Here is an 18436-nt window from a genome sequence, read left to right on the forward strand (position 1 = left end):
GCAAGCGGCAGCAAGCAAAACAGCGCTGGGCGGCCCGGGAGTCTCACTCCACCGACGACACGCGCCTTCACCCTTGTTAGAGTCCCCTTTTTATAACCCTTTTAATTCCAGGTTGTTGCAGTCTTCTCTGGTTTCTTCTTGGGTTCGGTTCTTTGTTGCTAGGAGGAAGTCACTATTCTTCCCCTTCGTGGTACGGCGCGACCTTCCCCCTTCATAGAGCCCGTTCACTGCTTGCACACCATACATCAAACAAAACAACTTGGTTTACTTAGCTGGATATTGTGGTTATATAGAACTTCAGTTACACCAGTTTCCAAAACTACATCTTATCTAATATATCAGTTTGGCTAACAGTTATAACTAAGGGTCTGAATCTGTTTTACACTATTAACTTTTATAGTTTATATAAAAATACAGCTTGTGCTTGATTATAAGAATACATAAGCCATAAAATCATAACATTGTGATTAAGCTTTTCATATTATGCAAGCAGTTTTAATGTTGAGCCTTAGCTTGAGATGACCTACGTCCAGACGGTTCTTCAGCAATTGGTTGGATCAGCAAATTATCTTCTATCACTTATTACAAACTGTGGCTTCTTCAAACCGTAACACCCGGTCACGGCCGCCGGGGGACAGGGCAGGCTCCCACCAGCCCTCGGCTGGCACCGGGGCCGGGGGTCACCCCCCGCCCCGCGGCCCGGGGCCCGCTGGGGCCTGCGAGGGTGCTGGGGGGCGGCGGCGCCCCGAAGGCGGGGGGACCGGGAACGAGGTGGTGTGGGGACGGGGGGGAACGGGACGAGGGGCCGGTGGGCAGCAGGAGGCGGCGGGGTCGGACGTGGCGGAAGGGTCCGGTGGGGGCCCCGCCACGGCGGCACCGGGCGCCCCGTCGCAGTGCGCATGCGCGCGCGTGTGTGTGTGTGGGGGGGGGGGTAGGCGGCCTCCGGCTGCCAGGGGGCGCGCTTCCGGCGCCGAGATGCCGCGGCGGCGGAAGCGAGCGCTCTACGGCGGAAGCGAGGGCTCGACGGCGGAAGTGGCGGCGGCGGCGGCGGCGGGGCCGGCAGATCGGTAAGGGCGGGACGGGGACGGGGAAGCGGGGGAGAGGGAAGGGGAAAAGGGGAGGAGAAAAGGGGAGGAAGAGAGGGTTCCCGTGATAGGTCAATGATTGTTCATGATGGGTCAGTGATGGATCGATGATGGGGTCAGTGGTAGGTCACTGATGGGTGAGTGATGGGTTGCGGTCCCTGTGTTCGGGAGGTGCAGCCTTGCAGTGGTGGCAGTGTTCGGATCGTTCAGGTTTGTGCACGGTGTGGTTTAGAGTGATGTGGGGGGATGCAGGCGGGGTGGGTGCTCTCTGCGGGGGTGCAGTCTGGTTTGGGTGCTGGGCGGGGGGAGGAGATCTGGGGCCCTGGACAGACGTGTCATTCACACTGGGGAAGCAGAACCAGGCACTGCGGTTGGCCATGAGCCTGGGCTGCTTCCTGCTGCGCTGCTGCACAGGCACCGAGGGCACGGGAGCCAGCAGCAGCAGGCAGGGTGAGTGCGAGCAGGGTGAGCAGCAGGCAGGGTGAGTTGCAGGCAGGGTGGGCAGCCCTGTGCCCCTGGTGAGGGGCTGGAGAGGGGCAGGCATGGAGGGGGGGAAGCTGGGCAGCAGGGTGGGCGAAGCTTGGTAGGGCACCACAGGCAGAAGGAGGCAGGACGGCAGGCACTGGGGGGGACTTCTCCCTCCACTTGCCCCCCTCTGAGTGCAGAGGGCTGCTGGCAGGGTCTCAGCGTGGGTTTGCTGGGGAGACAGAAGGAAGACCTTCACCAGCCTGGGGATGCTGGGTGGTGGGGCCTTGGTCACTGCCTAGCCTCCAAAGCGGGGGAGTGCAGGCTGGGCTGGGAGACAGGGGTCTTGGAGCTGAGGGGGTGGCTCTGGGGGGCACCCCGAGGGTGTGGAGCGCAGGGCTGGCCCTCCACCCTCTAGAGGGGGAAGTGGAGCAGTTTGCTCAACCCCCGCTGGTAAGCCAGCGCGGCAGTTCCTCCTGCCTGCGGCTTCTCCTTCGCAAGGGGAACGGCTGCTGGGCCAGAAGAGGGTTCCACTGCTCACCAGTTGTGGCAGGGGCTCCTGGCCCCTTGGAGGCCAGCAGGGCCCTCCTGAGCCCCTGCACTGGTGTGGAATGGCTGGGGTCTGCTCAGTTGCATGGTGCTGCAGAACCTCTCACAGGTTGGGGGACATGTGTGTGACAAGCTGGCTGGTCTTGGGACCGTGCCCAGGTGGCAAGAGCTGGTGGCAGGTCTGGGGAGGGGGCAAGGCCAGTCCTGTGCCTTCTGCCCTGCTCCTCTGCTGGCTCAGCAGTGCCAGACCTGCTTGCAGGTTTCACAGCATGGGCACCTGGAGCCAGCATCACATGCCACTTCCCCACCATGGTGCTGTTGTTTCACCTTGGACCTGCTGCTAACCCCCATGAACCCATCCAGCCATGCCACTGGGGAGCTGCGCCTGTGCTGGGCTGGGGGGACACACACGGTCTGTCCCTCACCGCCTCTGAGCTGTCGCTTGCTTGGTCTCCCATCAGTGAGAAGAATGGGCTCTGTGTCGGAGGAGCTCAGCCTGGTCCCCCTGCACCGGAGGCCGGAGCTGCTGGAGGCCTGTGCCAAGCTGCTGGGCGAGGAGTGGGGGAAGAGCCGGGCGTCACGGCTCCACACGCTCCAACGCTCTTCGGACGCCTTCCCCATCTGTCTGGTGCTGCTGCGAAGCCAGGGCCCCACCGAGGCCTCCGCTGGCCGGGAGGGTCCCTGCCAGCTCGTGGGCCACGTCCGGCTCTCCCGTGTGGCCAGTCGGCCCCACGACCTCTTCGTGGAGAGCGTGGTGGTGGCCCGGGCGCTACGGGGCCAGGGCTATGGGCGGAAGCTGATGGAGGCCACTGAGCGGTGGGCACGGGCACGGGGCTTCAGCTGCTTACACCTCACCACCCATGACAAGCAGTATTTCTACGCCCACCTGGGCTTCGTCCTGGGTGAGCCGGTGCAGAGTGTGGCCTTCCTCAGCCCAGCCATACCTGCTGAGGTGCTGCGGCTCTTCTCTGCCCCTCCTGGCACCGCCACCACCATCACCATCAGGCCAAGGGTGCCCTCCATCCCCCCACCTCCCCTCCCGCCTCCTGCCGCCCCACCGCCGCCCCCACCCCCACCCCCAACTGTGGTCTGGGCAAGGGGAGTGCTGGCCGAGAGCAGAGGACAGAGCCTCCTGGAGACCTCCCACCGCGATGCCAAAGGGCTACCCATCTTCTGGATGAAGAAGGACATCTGAGGGGCCGGGGCCCTGAGCCGGTGATTAAAAGTAGCACGGGCTGGGGCTGCCTGCTCCGGCGCTGCCTGCCTGCCTGCCGTTCTTGGGGGCTGGCACTAGTTCCCGAATTTCCCCTGGCCCCATTGCTGGGGTGAGGTGGTCCCCACAGCTGGCCGCGTCCAGGCACGCTGGCTCCGCTCCCACCCAGCTCACCTGGCCAGAGCCCTGGGACCAACAGCATGGCAGGGAGCCAGGCCCACCCCAGGCTCTGGGGTTGGGACTGGTCCCAGGAGCGCCGCCCAGTCCCACCAGTGTCTCCCCCACCCAGGGGACTTGTGGGGGGACAGCTGGGGCTGATGGTATGCTGTGTGCTAGTGTGGCTGCCGCTCTTCCCCCTGTGCAGCCTGGGGAAACCAGGGCACACGATGGCTGGAGGGGCACAGGGGGCAGCAGGGGAGGGCAGTGTGGGCTTGCAGGGTCCTCTGCCTTGCAGGGCGATGGGGGGCAGGTGGCAGCTGGCAGCAACAAGGGCAGGAGGCACCGTAGCGGGAAGGTCATGGAGAGCAGCCGGGCCCTGCGCCGGGGGATTAGCGCTGTCCTTGCTGTGTCACGCAGCCCTTGGGCCCATCCCCTGCCTAATCCCCTCACCTCAGGCGGCTGGCTGGCACTGGGCAGGGGCACCCAGTTGTCCCCCCCCAGCCCTGCCTGGGTTGGGGGGCACAGAGGTGCCCCTTTGGCTCCACCATGCCTCTCCGGGGGCTCAGCACCTCAGCAGGGCACCCAGCCTGGATCAGCCCTGCTACAAAATGGGGAAGAGGTGGTCGCAGTGCAGTCACCGTGAGCTGGCAGGGAAACTGAGGCACTGGGGTGCCATGGCTGCGGTAGCACAGGACAGGGCTCTGGGCAGCAGGGCACAGCAGGCAGAGGTGCCCACTGATGGAAGTAAGGCAGGAGGTGTCTGAAATTCCCAAGTTTGCTGAGTCCCACAGGATTTTGGGGTGGGCAGCACATGCCTGTGGGACAGCCTGGCCCCCATGGTGATCCCAGTGCATCACAGGCCAGGGTGGCAGCACCGGCATGGCCGGGGTGCCTGCTGCACCTCCCACCTCACCCCCACCGCTCTCCTTTCCCCACAGGGTGCCAGCCCCATGGGCAGCTGGCAACACAGGATGGTGCCAGTGCTGGTGCTGTGGGCCTGCCTGGCGCTGGGCACAGCCAGCGGGGAGAGCCCGGCACCAGAGCCCCTGGCAGGTGGCCAACCCTTTGCTGTGGTGTGGAATGTCCCCAGCGGTCGCTGCCAGCACCGCTTCGGCGTGGGGCTACCCCTCAGCGACTATGGCATCGTGGAGAACCAGAACGGCCACTTCACTGGCCAGAACATCACCATCTTCTACAAGAACAAGTTTGGGCTGTACCCCTACCTGTCACGGCAGGGTGTCCCCCGCAATGGGGGTATCCCCCAGCGGGTCCCCCTTGGTGCCCACCTCACCAGGGCGGCCATGGACATCAACCTTCTCCTGCGCCCCGCTTTCCGTGGCCTGGCTGTGGTGGACTGGGAGGAGTGGAGGCCCCTCTGGACCCAAAACTGGGGTGCCAAGCGGATCTACCGGGCAGCCTCGGAGCAGTGGGTGCAAGACCAGCGTGGTCTCCTGCCAGCGCGGTGGCGGCTCCGGCTGGCCCGGCGGGAGTTTGAGCGGGCAGCACGGGCTCTGATGGAGGAGACGCTTCTGCTGGGCCGGACCCTGCGCCCGGGGGGACTCTGGGGTTTCTACCGCTTCCCTGACTGCCTCAATGGCAACTGGGCTAAGGAAACCAACTACACTGGGAAGTGCCAGCCAGCAGAGGTACAGCGAAACAACCAGCTGGGCTGGCTCTGGGCCGCCTCAGTTGCCCTCTACCCCAGCATCTACTTGCCACCAGCACTGCCGCCTGCCCTGCGCCACCGCTATGTGCACCACCGGCTGCGTGAGGCCCTGCGCGTGGCCGCCTTCGGGGCCGACGGCCTCCTGCCTGTGGTCGCCTACTCCCGCTTCTCTTTCCGCCGCTCACCCCAATTCCTGGAGTTGGTAGGCACCACAGGGATGGGGTGGTGGGCACGCTGGGGATCCTGCTGGGTGCTGGGACACGTCTTGTGTCCCCCAGCCCAGTGACATCTCTCTCTCTCCCTGGCAGGCTGACCTGGTGCACACCATCGGGGAGAGCGCAGCGCTGGGTGCAGCTGGACTTGTGCTCTGGGGAGACATGTCATACTCCCGCTCGGCTGTGAGTATGGCCCCTCGCTGCACCAGGGCACTGGAGCCGGTGTGCGATGGGCAGCAGGAGGTGGCACGGGCATGGGACGTATGGGACAGCCACATCGCCTGTGCCTGCCAGGGAGGGGTGGCTGGAGGGACCCCAGTGCCAGGATGGGTTCTCACTGGTGCTTCCTCCCCCAGGAGAGCTGTGCCAGCCTGCGCCACTACCTCGTGTCCACCCTGGGTCCCTACGTGGCCAACGTGACAGCGGCAGCCCGTGAGTGCAGCTACGAGCAGTGCCATGGGAACGGACGCTGTGTGCGCCGGCAGCCCCACGACCTGGGCAGCCTCCTGCACCTCAGCCCTGGCACCAGCTCGCCAGCCTCTTTCCGCTGCCACTGCTACCGTGGATGGGCTGGTGAGGGCTGTGCCCGGCGGGTCGAGCCTGGCCCTGCCACCTCCTGCCTGGCGCCCACCCATGCTCATGGCTTCTGCGGGCACAATGACCTCCCACCCTCTGACACCTGCCTGCCACAGGGCACGTGGGGCTGGTGACCAGGGCTGGGGACCACCATGGTCCCCTACCCGGGCACTGCTGCTGCCTGGTGATTCCTACAGTCTCATTAACTTAAATAAATCCTACTGGCACAGCTGGCATGGTCCTTGCAGACTTGGGGGGGGCTCCGTCGTGCTCACAGGCCGGGCTGCTGGGAGGCAGCAGAGACCCCAGTTTGACTCCAGCCAGGCCCACCCGTGCCTCAGTTTCCCCACACAGGCTCTGCCCTGCAGTCACCCAAATCCCACAGTAAGCTGGCAGCCCCTTTACCCTGGGAAGGGGGCATGGGGCACTGTCACAGGCTGCTCTCCCTTTGCCACGTTGGCACCATGCTGCTGGTAGCCTTGACTGCGCCGTCAGACCCCCCCCCCTCCCCCGTAGCTATTTTTATCCCCCCCCCCCCCCGGTGTTTCTCACTATCCTATTTTAAGCGGTGCAGTTGGCGCACTGGGAACCCAGTGCCCAGCTCCCGGGGGCCCCGCAACGCCTCGCTGCCCGCTCACGCCACCCGGGTGCAGGGAGCCATGCCCAGGGAGGCTGCAGAAGGTAGGCAGGGGAGCAGGCTGGGTGCAAGGGGGGCCCTGGCACCCTGGGGGGGACAGGGTGGCACACAGCCATGGGGTTAGGATGGAAGCAGCGGCCAAATGCTGCCGTCCGCTGCAGGGGCTGTGGGCAGAGATGCCCACCCATGGGAAAAAGGTGGTCGTGGAGGGCTGTGGGTGCAGGCAGCAGGGTTTGGGGAGGGGGCAGGCAGATGGCTGGCAGAGCCCCCAGCACCAAACCTATATGCTTGGATGTGCCCCCCAACTATCAGGGAGCGGCTGCAGGGGTGATGGGGGTACCCACAGGACAGTCCCCAGCCAAGGACATGGGACTGGGGAGGGTCTGGGGGTACCCCGGGCACCAGCCGAGGGCCCCCAGCACCGATGCTTGCCAACCCCGCCGGCGGCATGCACCGTCCCAACGGCAGCAGCACGGCGCCACACTGCCCTGCAACACACTGCCGGCCGTGGGAGGGATTTGGAGTGGGCATGGTGCCACCCTGCCCTGCTCCACTGTGGGCATGGCGCCTGGGCCTTGCTTGCTGCTCAAAGAAACACGCAAACGCCCAGAAAAAAATCCTTTCCCTCTGCCACAATGCGGGCACGGCCACGGCCACTTTCTGAGAGGGTGATGGAGCCATGTCTGCTCCCCAAAAACCTCCTTGTTCACTTGGGGGCTGTGCCCACCTGGACAGTGGGCACCAGGACCCCCAGGCACAGCACGCACCCCACATCTCCATCCGTGCACCCCTAAGCAGAGCATGAGCACAGTGCCCACTGGGCAAGCCAAGCCATGCCGCTGGCCAGAGCTGGCACTATCCTGCCCCTGCCCGCCGACTCCCAGCTGGCCCTGGGGAGCCCCAGCTAGCCCCGCGGTGCCTGGGCTACCCGGGCCGGGGCTTGGCACATTCCTGCCCCCAAGCCAGGGCCAGATTCCAGCCCCACTAACGAGGCTCTGGGATCGTGGCCACCAGGTGCCCGCTAACTGCTCTGATGACAGCGTCAGGGCTGGGGGGGGGCACAGCCAGCACTTGCCCGCCAGCGGCCACAGGGCTGTGCCAAGGAAACACCGGCGTTGGCTGCCCGCCCCGGCACAGCACCGGGCTGGTGTCAAAGCTGGGGTCACCTCCGAGAGGATTCTGGTCCCTGCGGGGGTATGCGGGGCAGGCAGAGCGCACGCTCACCCTCTGACTCCGCTCCCAGCAGACAGCATGGGAAGGGCCGAGGGTGCCGCGCCGGCAGAGCCTGGGGACGCCGACAGCAGCGAGCCTGGAGCCATCAGCCTGCGCCCCGTGGAGTCCATCAGCGACCTGCACTGGGCCTCGGGCGGGCACAAGGGCATCGAGGGTGAGAGCAGCGATCAGGGGGGACCCACGCCAGCCCCGGCCGTGCCAGCGGCTGGACTCTGACCTCTTCTCTCCCCTGCCCGCAGGCAACGGCCCGGCTCCCTCTCGCAGCCTGCACCGGCCCCCACCTTGTCCCGCGCCCCCTGGCCCCCTGCCGCTCCTGCCCACCCTGCGCCCTGTGCCCGCCGCCAGCCCCTGCCCCTGCCTCGGCCCCAGCCACCCCCTGCTCCTGGCCCTGCTGGGGCTCCTGGCACTGGCAAGTCTGGTCCTGGCCACGCTGGCCATCTACCTGAGTGGTACGTGGCACCGGGGGTGAGGGGGGGAACTGGGGCTGCAGGAGGGCCAGGCCAACCACCCCCAGCGTGTCCCCATTTTTCCCCGCAGTCCTGCAGAGCCAGTCGGTGCGGGCGCTGGCCCAGTGGCTGGAGAGCCAGGAGGACGCCGTGCGCCAGCTGCGGGCAGCCAGCGGGCAGCTCTGGGCTCGCCTCAACACCAGCGCTGAGCCCAACGGGCACCGCTGAGCTGCTCCCGGCCCTGCCACGGGCACCGGGCCACCACAGGAAGGGGCACCAAAGGGTGGGAGGGGGGAGCGGGCAGCTCTACCACCCCCACGATCCCTCTCAAGACCTGGCAGCATCGCCCCACGGGGCACAGGGGGTGGCAGGGACAACGTGGGCCCCCACCCCAGGCTGCGAGAGAACAGGACAGGGCTGCAACGACAGGCACCCGCCCCGGTGACAGCCCTTCCTCTTCACAACAAGGCAGAAGGCACCCTCCAATTAGCCTTTTAATTACCTCCTGTAATCAAAGTCTTAGAAAATCACCACCATAGACACATTCCCAGGGCGACAGGCACTCCCAGCTGGCGCAGCCTCACGTCTGCCCGGGCAGTGGCCCCCGAGGCTGTATGGGCAGCACTGGGCCTCACCCACTGTGCCACCCCCCCGTAATTAAATTCCCACAAGAGGACTATTTCATATAAAGCATTTGGCTGGAAAAGGGCTCAGAGCGGGCAGCTGGCAGGGCTGGGCAGCGCCTGCCACCCCACACCACTCTGCCACCACCCCTGCGTGCCAGGCCGGCTGCAGGGAGGCAGGGGCTGTGCCTAGGGTGGCAGGGGGGAGCTGGGGAAGTGCTCCTTCCGCAGGCATGGACACCAGGGCCAGCTGCCCTGCAGCCCTGCATGGCTTTGCCCTCCCACCCAGCCCCTCAGGCTGTGCCAGGCCACCCCAGTGCCCCCATGGGACCGGAGAGAGGGGACACGAGCCCTGCCTGCGAAAAGGGCTGCAGGAGCTCTGTGAGACCCCCTCCCGCCGTGCCCATGCAGAGCCCCAGCTGCAGAGCGGGCACACAGCAGCACGCCACCCCCTCTGAGCTCTTCTTTTATCCATCATTTTTTTGGTTAAAAAAATAAAAGAGGCGGCAGCCCCCAGTGGGGCAGCTCCAGGCATTAAATACTCTGCTGTACATGACTAAAAGCCCAAGGGCTGGGGGCACCTGCCCCTCACAGTGCTGGGTCTGCAGTCCAGGTGGGCTGGGGGCTCTGCCCCCCTCCGCCCGTCACAGCACGTCTGCCCGCTTGTCCCGCACCCGGCTCCGGGCTTTCGTGCGGGCTTTGAAGGCAGCTGAGTTGTAGAGGTGCTGGGAGGGGAGGGAAGGAGAGATGGGTTAGGGGGTGCCCCTCTGACCACCTCCCCACCAGTGCCCACCACACTCAGATGCTTGGCTGGAGCCCAGGGTGGCATCGGAGGGGACTGTAGGCACAAATCCGGTGTGGGGGCACCCACCTTCTCAAAGCGGGAGACCTTGCTGGCTTTCAGGGCAGCCGCATCCAGCACCAAGGGGGGCCCGAGGCCGAAGATCTCCCGTAGCAGCTCGTTGTTCTGTGGAAGCAGGGGCCTGTCAGCACCCACCAGCACTGGCCCAGCACCCCTGGTGCAGCCACCCAGCCCCTACCTGGAGGTGGTGGCGGATGCCGGAGCCCAGCACCTCTTTAAAGGCTTGGTAGGTCCGCTGGCGTGCCCAGCTGTCCAGGTACATGCACTCCAGGCCAAATCGGATGGTTTCCTCCTGGTACTCCCCACTCTGAGCAGAGAGAGGCATCAGCAATAACCTGGGTGCCAGCCCTGTGTGTCCCCTGGCTCTCACAGAGAGAGGGGAATCACCAGGCAATTGAGCAGCAGCTGCACAGCCAGGGGCTCAGCAAGGAAGGGCACCGCCAGCCCCCGGTACCTCGATGAAGCGCAGGATGTCCCGGAAGATGGAGCGCTGCTTCCGTCGGTCTGTCTTGGCTCGGTACTTATTACTCTCAGTAGCCAGGACCTTGAGCTGGGCACACAGGAACTCTGTATCTTGGTGGCACAAGCCCTCCTGCCAAAAAAACAGTGGGGTTTGGAGAGGATGCAGCTCTGGGCACTTCCCACAGCTGCCATCGCAAGACAGTGCTGGGGGATCACTAGGGTAGCCCCTCTGCCTGGGCACCCACTGGTGACGCCAGCCTGGAGCGTCCCAACGCTGTCAGTGCCAGCTCAGCCCGGGCAAGGGGAGGGTGCCTGCGCCGGCAGCTCCCTGCCGCTCTGCTGCCCGCCCACCCGCTGCCTCCTGCCACTGCAGCGACCCGCCATACCTCCATGTCCTGGGCCAGCTCAAAGACCAGTGCGATTGTTTCTCCAGCCAGGATGCGCAGTGCAACGCTGCTGCTGGACAGCAGCGGGGGCAGCTTCAGCCAGCCACTGGGAAAAGAAGGCAGGAGGGCAGTCAGGGAGGCCGGGTGCCACCTCAGGGGCTCCCCGCTCTGCAGCCAGCTGCCCCCCACCAGCCCCTTGCACCCCCCCCTTGCCCCACTCACTTGTCCAAGACACTCTTGATGTGGGAGGGGGGACAGATGGTGAGGAGCAGGGACCATGACTGGAGCGCGCTGCAGTGCAGAGGGCCATGCTGAGCGGGTGCTGAACCCCCCTCACCTGTGCTGGCGGTGCTGAAGACACCCTCCAAGCAGGACAGGCACGAGATCAGGTCCTGGAGGGGGCAAAACCAACTGTCAGGCCACAGCTGCCAGGAAGATGCCAAAGCGAAGCCACACACTGGGTACCAAAGGGGATCCACCTGGCCCAGGGGCACCAGGAGCTGCCAGGGCAGGGGGGATTCCTCCACTCAGGACACACCACCTCTGCGAGGTGGGCTCCCACCTCAGCTCAACTCCACACTGCCCAGGGAAGGGGCCTGGACTGTCACCGATGTCCTCGTGCCCCTTCCCTGGCTCAGCTCCAAAGCTGCCCTGGCACTATGGGCCAAGGGCGAGTGGCACGGTAGCCCCCGGGGTGCCCTCCGGCAGGGGTACGGGTGACACCCAGGCGCATTTACCTCGAGGTCAGCAGCAGCAATGTAGCAACACATGCCCAGGGCTGTGGCACACTGGTGACAGAGAGGGGGAAAAGGCAGTCAGAGGTAAGAGTGCCAGGCCAGATCCAGCACCCGCCCGCTTTACCCCACTGCTCTCCACAACACCCAGTCCTGCTGCCCTCCCATGACCACAGGGATCCCCAAAGGCATCGCTCAGGCTCTCCCCACCACCAAGGTGCTCCCTGTGCCCAGGAGGAAAGGGGCCAGGCCTTACGCTCTGCCGGGCACCAGGGCTGGCCGTGCTGTCTGTCAGGACACTGATGAGCAGAGGCTTCAGGCTGCGAAACATCTCTTCCCCCTCCGGGCCAGAGCCCATCTGGAGGCAGAGGAGGGTGAGGACGGTGCCTGCCAGTGCCTGTTCCTCCCCTTTACCTGCGGGCAGCACATGAGACCTCCCTCAGACACTGGTCACCGACCCCGCCACCCCCAGTCCCAGCACCTGCCTGTGCCCAGACCTTTCTTGAGACACTTCTCCAGGGAGTCGGTGAGCGTGAGGCGGCGCTCCAGCAAGAACTCAGAGAGGGTTTTGGAGGAGAAGGCCAGGCGCAAGCTCTGCAGTGCCGCCTGCCGCGTCTTGGCACTGTGAGAGACCGCGGGAGGTCACGGGGTGGGGTGGCCCAGGACAAGGCATGGCCCTGCCTGTGGCTGGCAGAAGCGGGAGGGACGGGCAGCGGGCCAGGCATGCCCACGGGGGGGTGACAGCCGCTCCTCACCTCTTGTCCAGGAGGTTGTCCATGTGCTCCTTCAGCCTGTCCTCTGCCTCCTCCTCCTGGCCTTGCTCACCCGCCGCCTCGCTCCCTGCCGGGGTGGCACCCAGGTCACGGCGGTGCCCAGGCACGAAGGTGGAGGGGGGGGGGTCCACGGGTGGGGGGAAACACAGCAGCAGCACCGCCACCCACCGGGGGACACAGAGGGGGACAGGGGGCAGCCCCCGGGGCTCACCTGCAGCCTCCTCGGCGGGGCTGGCCCCCTCGCTGGCGCTGCTGCAGTGGCTCAGCACCTCGCTGCCGGCCTCCTCCTCGCTGGCGGGCGAGCCCGCCCGGGCGCTGCCGGGGCCACCTGTGGGGAGGGGGGGGAAGATGGCGACAGGCTCCTGTCAGCCCGGCCGCACGGGGGAGAGGCGGCGCGGGGGCCGCCGAACCGGAGGTCCGAGAGCTGTGCGGGCCGCGAGGCCTTTGCGGGCCACCGCGCCCCACTGCCGGGCACGGCACGGCACGGCATGGCACGGCATGGCGGTGCGACCCGACTCGGGCCGGCCCGGCGGTCCCCGCGTCGCCGTCGCCCCGCCGCGGCTCGGCCCTCCCGACCCCCCCGACCCTCTCCGGTCCGCCGCCTTCCCGCCCTGCACCGCGCCCGGGCCCCCACTCACGGCGCGCGGCTCGGCGGGAGCGCGGCATGGCCGCCGCGCGCGGACCCCGCGCCCCTCCCCTGGCGGGAGGCCCCGCCTCCGGCCCCGCCCACAGATCTGCCCCCCCCGGCCCGCCTCCGCCGCGCGGCCCCCTGGGAGTGCCCGTCGCCTTCTGCGCATGCGCCCCCCTGCGTGGGGGAGGACTGTCGCTCTCCGCGGGCGGCGGGGGGTCTGTGTCCTGTCCTTGTCCTGTCCTGTCCCCGTCCCTGTCTCGCCCCCGGTCCCGCCCCCGCCGCTGACCTGTCCCTGACCGGTTACTGTCCCCGTCCCGTCTGTGCCCCTGTCCCTGCCCCTGCCCCTGTTTCCACCCCTGGCCAGTCACTGTCCTTGCCCACATCCCTTTTCCTGCCCCTGCCTGCGTCTCCTGAGGAAAATCTCATTCCCTAATTAGTGTGCCGATTAGTCATTATAGTATGAAATTGTATGAACTTTCTTAAGATACATATATATATTTACATTGTATACTGCATAGTTAACGGTTCAGCAGCCATGGCTACAGGACGCAGGCTCATTGCGAGGAGGAGGAGGAGGAGGAGGAGGAGGAGGAGAACGGCCCCAGCTGAAGGGTGAAGGCCACCCCTGGACTCCCAAGAGAAGGCCAGCACCCCAGCCCCTCTGACGCCCCCCGAGACCCTCCCGTGGCTTGGCCTCACAGATAAATACCTGTAGCAAGATGGACTCCAGGGACACCCGGGTGAGGAAAAGGCCACCGCTGCCATAGAATTGGAGTGGCTTTGCAAAGGAGCGGGGTGGGGGTAGGTAAGTAGGGATTCGCCAAGCCATGCTGTACCCCAGCGCTCGGGGGGGTGTGAGCGCCGCGTGTGACACCACGTTTGGGGTGCCCCCATGTGGCTGGGACACCCCACGGGTGCAAATAAAGAATGACTCTTGTTCTCGCCTTGGTGTCCTGGCCTCGCTCCTCGGGCCGCCAGGGCCAGGTGCGAAATGTTTGTGGCACCAGTCCCTGCCCACGGCCCTGCCCCTGCCTGTACCCCATCCCTGCTGCTGGCCCTGTCCCTTCCCCCCTCCCTGCCCACATCCCTGCCCGTATCCCTGTCCCTCTACCTGTCCCTGCCCCTGCCTGCACACCTGCACCAGTCCCTGCTTCTGTCCTTTTCCCTGCTCCTGCCCCTGCCTGTATCTCTGCTTCTGTCCTTGTCCCGCCCCCTGCCTGTATCCCCATCCCTGCCCAAATACTGGCTCCTGTCCCTATTTCTACCCCGCTCCCATCACTGTCCCTGCCCATAACTGCCTATATCCCCGTCTGTCTCTGCCCCTGCCAATATCCCTGCCTGTACCCCTGCTCCTGTCCCTGCCCACATCCTTGCCCGTATCCCTCCCCCTGTCTGTATTCCTGCCCTGGTCCCTGCCCTATTGTCACCCAACACTAAGGGGACACATTGAGGTAATCAATGACTTTTTTGCCTCAGTCTTCACTGGCAAGGACTGCAGCCACACTGCCCATGACGCAGAATGCAAAGGCGAGGATTGGGAAAATGGGGAACTGCCCACTGTAGGTGAAGATCAAGTGCGAGACCACCTGAGGAACCTGAAGGTGCACAAGTCCATGGGACCTGATGAGATACATCTGCGGGTCCTGAGGGAACTGGCAGATGAGGTCGCTAAGCCACTAGCCATCGTATTTGAGAAGTCGTGGCAGTCTGGCAAGGTTCCTGCCAACTGGAAAAGGGGAAACATAACCCCTATTTTCAAAAAGGGAAACAAGGAAGACCCAGGGAACTACAGGCCAGTCAGTCTCACCTCTGTGCCTGGCAAGATCATGGAGCAGATCATGAGGCACACAGAAAACAAGGAGGTGATTGGTGACAGCCAGCATGGCTTCCCCAAGGGCAAGTCATGCCTGACAAATTTGGTGGCCTTCTACGAAGGGGTTACAGTGGCAGTGGACAAGGGAAGACCAACTGATGTGACGCTTAATATTAGGTTGAATTGAAACTTGAGTGGCTTTTTTTGGCATGACTGAGTGCAGTGTGGAAGCCTTGGGCCGCAAACCGTAACTGAACTTTAGTTGACCCTTTGCTTAGTCAAAAAGGCGAAGAACTGGGAGTCTTGCACAAAGAGATAAACTGGCTCAAGCCTGTAACTGAAGGAAAGGACCTTCAAAGAAAGACAGAAACCTTTCTATCTGAAGTCAACAGAAGACAAATGATACCCAAGTGCAGATAAGACGGGAGGATGGTGAAACTGCGTGACGCGATAAAACTGGAAAGATGATACTCCAGTCATCATAGAGGAAAAGCAGCTATTAAACAAACTGTTTGGACAAAAAGTCCATGCATGTCGTGCAGATGGACACGTGAACCCCTTGTGTAATACATTGTGAGGCCATAAAAGGCACAGGGAAACAACCGAGAGGGGTCTCTCTTCCGACACACCCTGCCAGAGCTGAAATAAACCGACTCCGTGGCACAACCGGGGGTCCGAGCACTTTTTTACAGTCAGAGGCGAAGACTGTCCCCAGCCGCAGCCAGACCCTCTCGGAGGAGGAGTTTAGAAAACGAGGGGGGTCCAGCCTGCACCCCAGGGGGAGGCTGGCAGGGACCGCCAGGGCAGGGGCAGAGCCACCGCAGCGGTGCCTTCGCACTTTCGTTTCCAGACGGTGGAGTCAGAAACCGAAACTGCGGCACAAATCGAAACTCCCGTTTCCCGGCCCCGCCGCAACCGGCGCTTAAGGCAGCGCAGGCAGCAGCATCCTGCCCGTACCGCCCGCCGCACCAGCACCCATGGTGGTGATAGCACCAGCCGTGTCCCATTGCGGGGGGTGACACTGGAACCCCCCGAGTGATGCTGGCACCAGCCACGTCCCATTGCCGGGGATGACACCAGAACCCCCTAAGTGATGCTGGCACCAGCTGGGGGTGACACCAGGTGCCACAGTGACACTGTCACTGGCTGCATCTCATTGACTGTAGTGATACCAGGGCTTCTAGTGACGCGGGCTCCAGCCGTGTCCCATTGCCTGTGGTAACATTGTGCCACCAGCACCAGCCATGTCCCAGCGCTGGCTGCGCCCCAGCCCGGACACGTGAGCCCCTGGTATGGGCACAGGCAGGCGCTGGGGCAGGCAGGGCATCCCCAGACCCAGGGCTACAAGGTCCTGCAGCACCCCAGACCCAGCCTGCAGGCAGCTGCCTTCACTGCCACTGTCGCTGCTGCACCTCAGCCGGGTGCCGGGGTGATGGCCGTGCCGTGCAGCCCCTCTTGCCCCCTCCCAGCCCCCACGGCGGTGGCACCGGGGGCACCCTGGGGACCCCCGGTAAGCCAGGACCAGAGGCCGGGGAAAGGCGAAACCCCGGGCCAGGGCCACCTTAATTTCCCAGCGGTGACGCCATCAGGGTGGTGTCTCGGGAAGGTTTAAAAGCTGCTGCAGGCAGGAGCAGGCAGAGAGTTGCAGGCAGGATTGGACAGAGGGAAAGCAGCAAGTCAGGAGAGTGCAGAGGGAGCCACCACAGCCGGCAGGATGGAAGTGAGGCAGGTGCCATCCACGAACGGGCTGACAACGGTGACTGCCAAAGAGCTGGACACCTGGATCATGGGCACCCTGCAGCCCAGCACGGATTTCAGCAACCAGGTGAAGCAGACAGTGAAGCAGATCTGTGACTTCCTGAAGGAGGACTGCTTCCTGAAGGAGACCAACATCCATGTCAACAAGACCGTCAAGGTGAGCACTGCCCAGCGCGGGGACCGGCCAGCACCCCTTGCTGCCACCCTTCCCTCTGTCCTGCTGCTCCAGCTCATGCCCTGTCTCAGTTTCCCCCGGCAGCCCCAGGAATGGTGGCAGGCGATCCCTGTGCTGAGGGGCAGCTGTGCTGAGCGGGCAGAGCATCTCTCCGCAGGGCGGCTCGGCAGGCAAGGGCACAGCCCTGCGGAACAACTCCGACGCCGATGTGGTGCTCTTCCTCAGCTGCTTCTCCAGCTACCGGGACCAGAAGCAGAATAGAATGGCTATTCTGGATTTGATCAAGATGAGGCTGCACGCCTGCAGGCAGAGCCTGACGTTCACCGTGGCCATCAGCGAGCCCCGGTACAAGGGTCCTGGCAATACACCGCGCTCCCTCAGCCTCACTCTCCACTCCAAGCAGAATTCGGAGTCCACTGAAGTGGACATCCTGCCCGCCTATGACGCCTTGGGTAAGGGCTGCGGGCTGGTGCAGGGCCAGGCTGTGGTGTCAGTGCCGGGATGACTCTCACCATCCTCACCCCACAGGGCAGATAAGACGGGACGCCTGGATGGACCCGAATTTGTATGAGGTGGCATACACGGAGCTTCTGAGAGCCAACAGTGGCCCCGGGGAGTTCTCCCCCTGCTTCACTGAACTGCAGAAGAAATTTGTGAAGCGTTTCCCCGCCAAGCTGAAGAACCTCCTGCGCCTGGTCAAGCACTGGTACAAGGAGGTGAGGGGCTGCCCGGCTTCCCTGGCACCCACTGGGCTCCCACCCCGGCCAGCTCTCATTCCTGTCCCCATCTTCTCTGCAGCGGGTGAAGCCAAGGTACCACAGTGAGGACCTGCCCCCCAAGTATGCTGTGGAGCTGCTGACCATCTATGCCTGGGAGCAGGGCACACGCTCCAGTGACTCCTTTGACACAGCCGCGGGCTTCCGTACGGTGCTGGAGCTGCTGTGCCGACCCAGGGAGATCTGCGTCTACTGGGAGACGTGCTACTCACTCCAGCACAGCCAGATCGGCACCCACGTGAAGAGCGTGCTTCGTGAACCCCGGTGAGTACCACGCCTGGTGGGAACTGTACCACCTGCCCCACGGCGCTGCCCAGGGCTGATGGCAGTGCCCACCCTCTGTGTTCGCAGTCCCATCATCCTGGACCCCGCCGACCCCACAGGCATCCTGGGCCAAGGCAGTAAGTGGGACCTAGTGGCAAAGGAAGCTACCTGTGACCTTTTGCTGCCCTGTGTCCGCACCGTCCAGCCCTGGGCTGTGCAGGTAAGGCTGCCGGCACCTGCGGCCATCGCGGTCCCTCAGCCCCTGCTGGCTTTGCCCACCTGTTCTCCTGCCCCCGCAGCCGGCCCAGCCCGTGACAATTGAGGTGAAGCAGCTGTTGGGCACCAGCCTGAAAATGACCGTCAGCCCGGACACCACCATCAGGCAGCTGAAGGAGGTGATCGAGCAGCAGTGGGGAATCCCTCAGTACAGGCAGCGCCTGGCGCAGCAGGACCCGAGGGGGAACACCCTCATCCTGGAGGATGAAAAGACCCTGGCCACCTACGGCATCTTCTACAGCACCACGCTGCTGCTGCTGCAGACTGAGCCCCAGCAGATGGAGATCTTTGTGAAGGATGACAAGAACCGGACCACCACCTACAGGGTGTGGCCCACCGACACCATCCGGCAGCTGAAGGAGCAGATCCACATTCAGAGAGGGCTTCCCCCTGACCAGCAGCGCCTGACGTACCAGTCCAAGGAGCTGGAGGACCGGCACACGCTGGCGCACTACAACGTCCATCCCAGGAGCACCATCTACCTGCTCCTGCGGCTCCGGGGTGGCACACCCCGGTTCCCTGCCTGCTCATCCTCCTAAGCATCGTCCCCAGCACCAGCAGATGCTCCTATACCTCCCCCTCCCCTACTCCCTACCCCCCCCCCCCTCCCCCATGTTGTACTGGAAATAAATGCCTTGGTAGATCCTCGTGCTGCTCAC

The 18436-nt window shown here is 64.4% G+C and overlaps 5 protein-coding genes across 6 annotated transcripts; 4 read left to right on the forward strand and 1 right to left on the reverse strand.

The window, feature by feature from the left end:
- The first annotated feature begins 2488 nt into the window (after positions 1 to 2488).
- On the forward strand, positions 2489 to 4421 carry NAA80 (N-alpha-acetyltransferase 80, NatH catalytic subunit). Its single transcript, XM_082487626.1, has one exon. The coding sequence runs from the start codon at positions 2569 to 2571 to the stop codon at positions 3292 to 3294; it is 726 nt and encodes a 241-aa protein (XP_082343752.1). The 5' UTR covers positions 2489 to 2568; the 3' UTR covers positions 3295 to 4421.
- On the forward strand, positions 4392 to 6173 carry HYAL3 (hyaluronidase 3). The gene is made up of 3 exons (XM_082487624.1): positions 4392 to 5339; positions 5446 to 5535; positions 5709 to 6173. The coding sequence occupies exons 1-3, from the start codon at positions 4422 to 4424 to the stop codon at positions 6060 to 6062; spliced, it is 1362 nt and encodes a 453-aa protein (XP_082343750.1). The 5' UTR covers positions 4392 to 4421; the 3' UTR covers positions 6063 to 6173.
- A 405-nt stretch (positions 6174 to 6578) lies between these two features.
- Positions 6579 to 8472, forward strand: LSMEM2 (leucine rich single-pass membrane protein 2; the record flags this gene model as incomplete). 2 transcript variants are annotated; one of them, XM_082487652.1, is made up of 4 exons in its annotated part: positions 6588 to 6609; positions 7812 to 7952; positions 8038 to 8247; positions 8336 to 8472. In XM_082487652.1, the coding sequence occupies 4 exons, from the start codon at positions 6588 to 6590 to the stop codon at positions 8470 to 8472; spliced, it is 510 nt and encodes a 169-aa protein (XP_082343778.1). The 2 variants fall into 2 exon arrangements, 1 of the variants encoding a protein (XP_082343778.1); XR_014269483.1 differs by lacking the exons at positions 8038 to 8247; positions 8336 to 8472 and having other exon boundaries at positions 6579 to 6609; positions 7809 to 8015.
- Positions 8473 to 8719: 247 nt separating this feature from the next.
- Positions 8720 to 12750, reverse strand: IFRD2 (interferon related developmental regulator 2; the record flags this gene model as incomplete). Its single annotated transcript, XM_082487922.1, is given in 12 exon segments — positions 8720 to 9592; positions 9739 to 9898; positions 9900 to 10036; positions 10184 to 10321; positions 10578 to 10683; positions 10800 to 10969; positions 11315 to 11365; positions 11568 to 11725; positions 11809 to 11933; positions 12067 to 12151; positions 12296 to 12412; positions 12723 to 12750. Coding segments are annotated over 12 exon segments (1356 nt in total). The 3' UTR covers positions 8720 to 9511.
- A 3431-nt stretch (positions 12751 to 16181) lies between these two features.
- On the forward strand, positions 16182 to 18417 carry LOC309675416 (2'-5'-oligoadenylate synthase 1-like). Its single transcript, XM_082487730.1, has 6 exons — positions 16182 to 16443; positions 16619 to 16913; positions 16990 to 17177; positions 17260 to 17501; positions 17589 to 17721; positions 17801 to 18417. The coding sequence occupies exons 1-6, from the start codon at positions 16243 to 16245 to the stop codon at positions 18314 to 18316; spliced, it is 1575 nt and encodes a 524-aa protein (XP_082343856.1). The 5' UTR covers positions 16182 to 16242; the 3' UTR covers positions 18317 to 18417.
- The last annotated feature ends 19 nt before the right edge of the window (positions 18418 to 18436 follow it).

The sequence above is a fragment of the Vanellus vanellus genome (genome assembly GCF_965231255.1).
Source record: "Vanellus vanellus genome assembly, chromosome: 9".
Taxonomy (NCBI): domain Eukaryota; kingdom Metazoa; phylum Chordata; class Aves; order Charadriiformes; family Charadriidae; genus Vanellus; species Vanellus vanellus.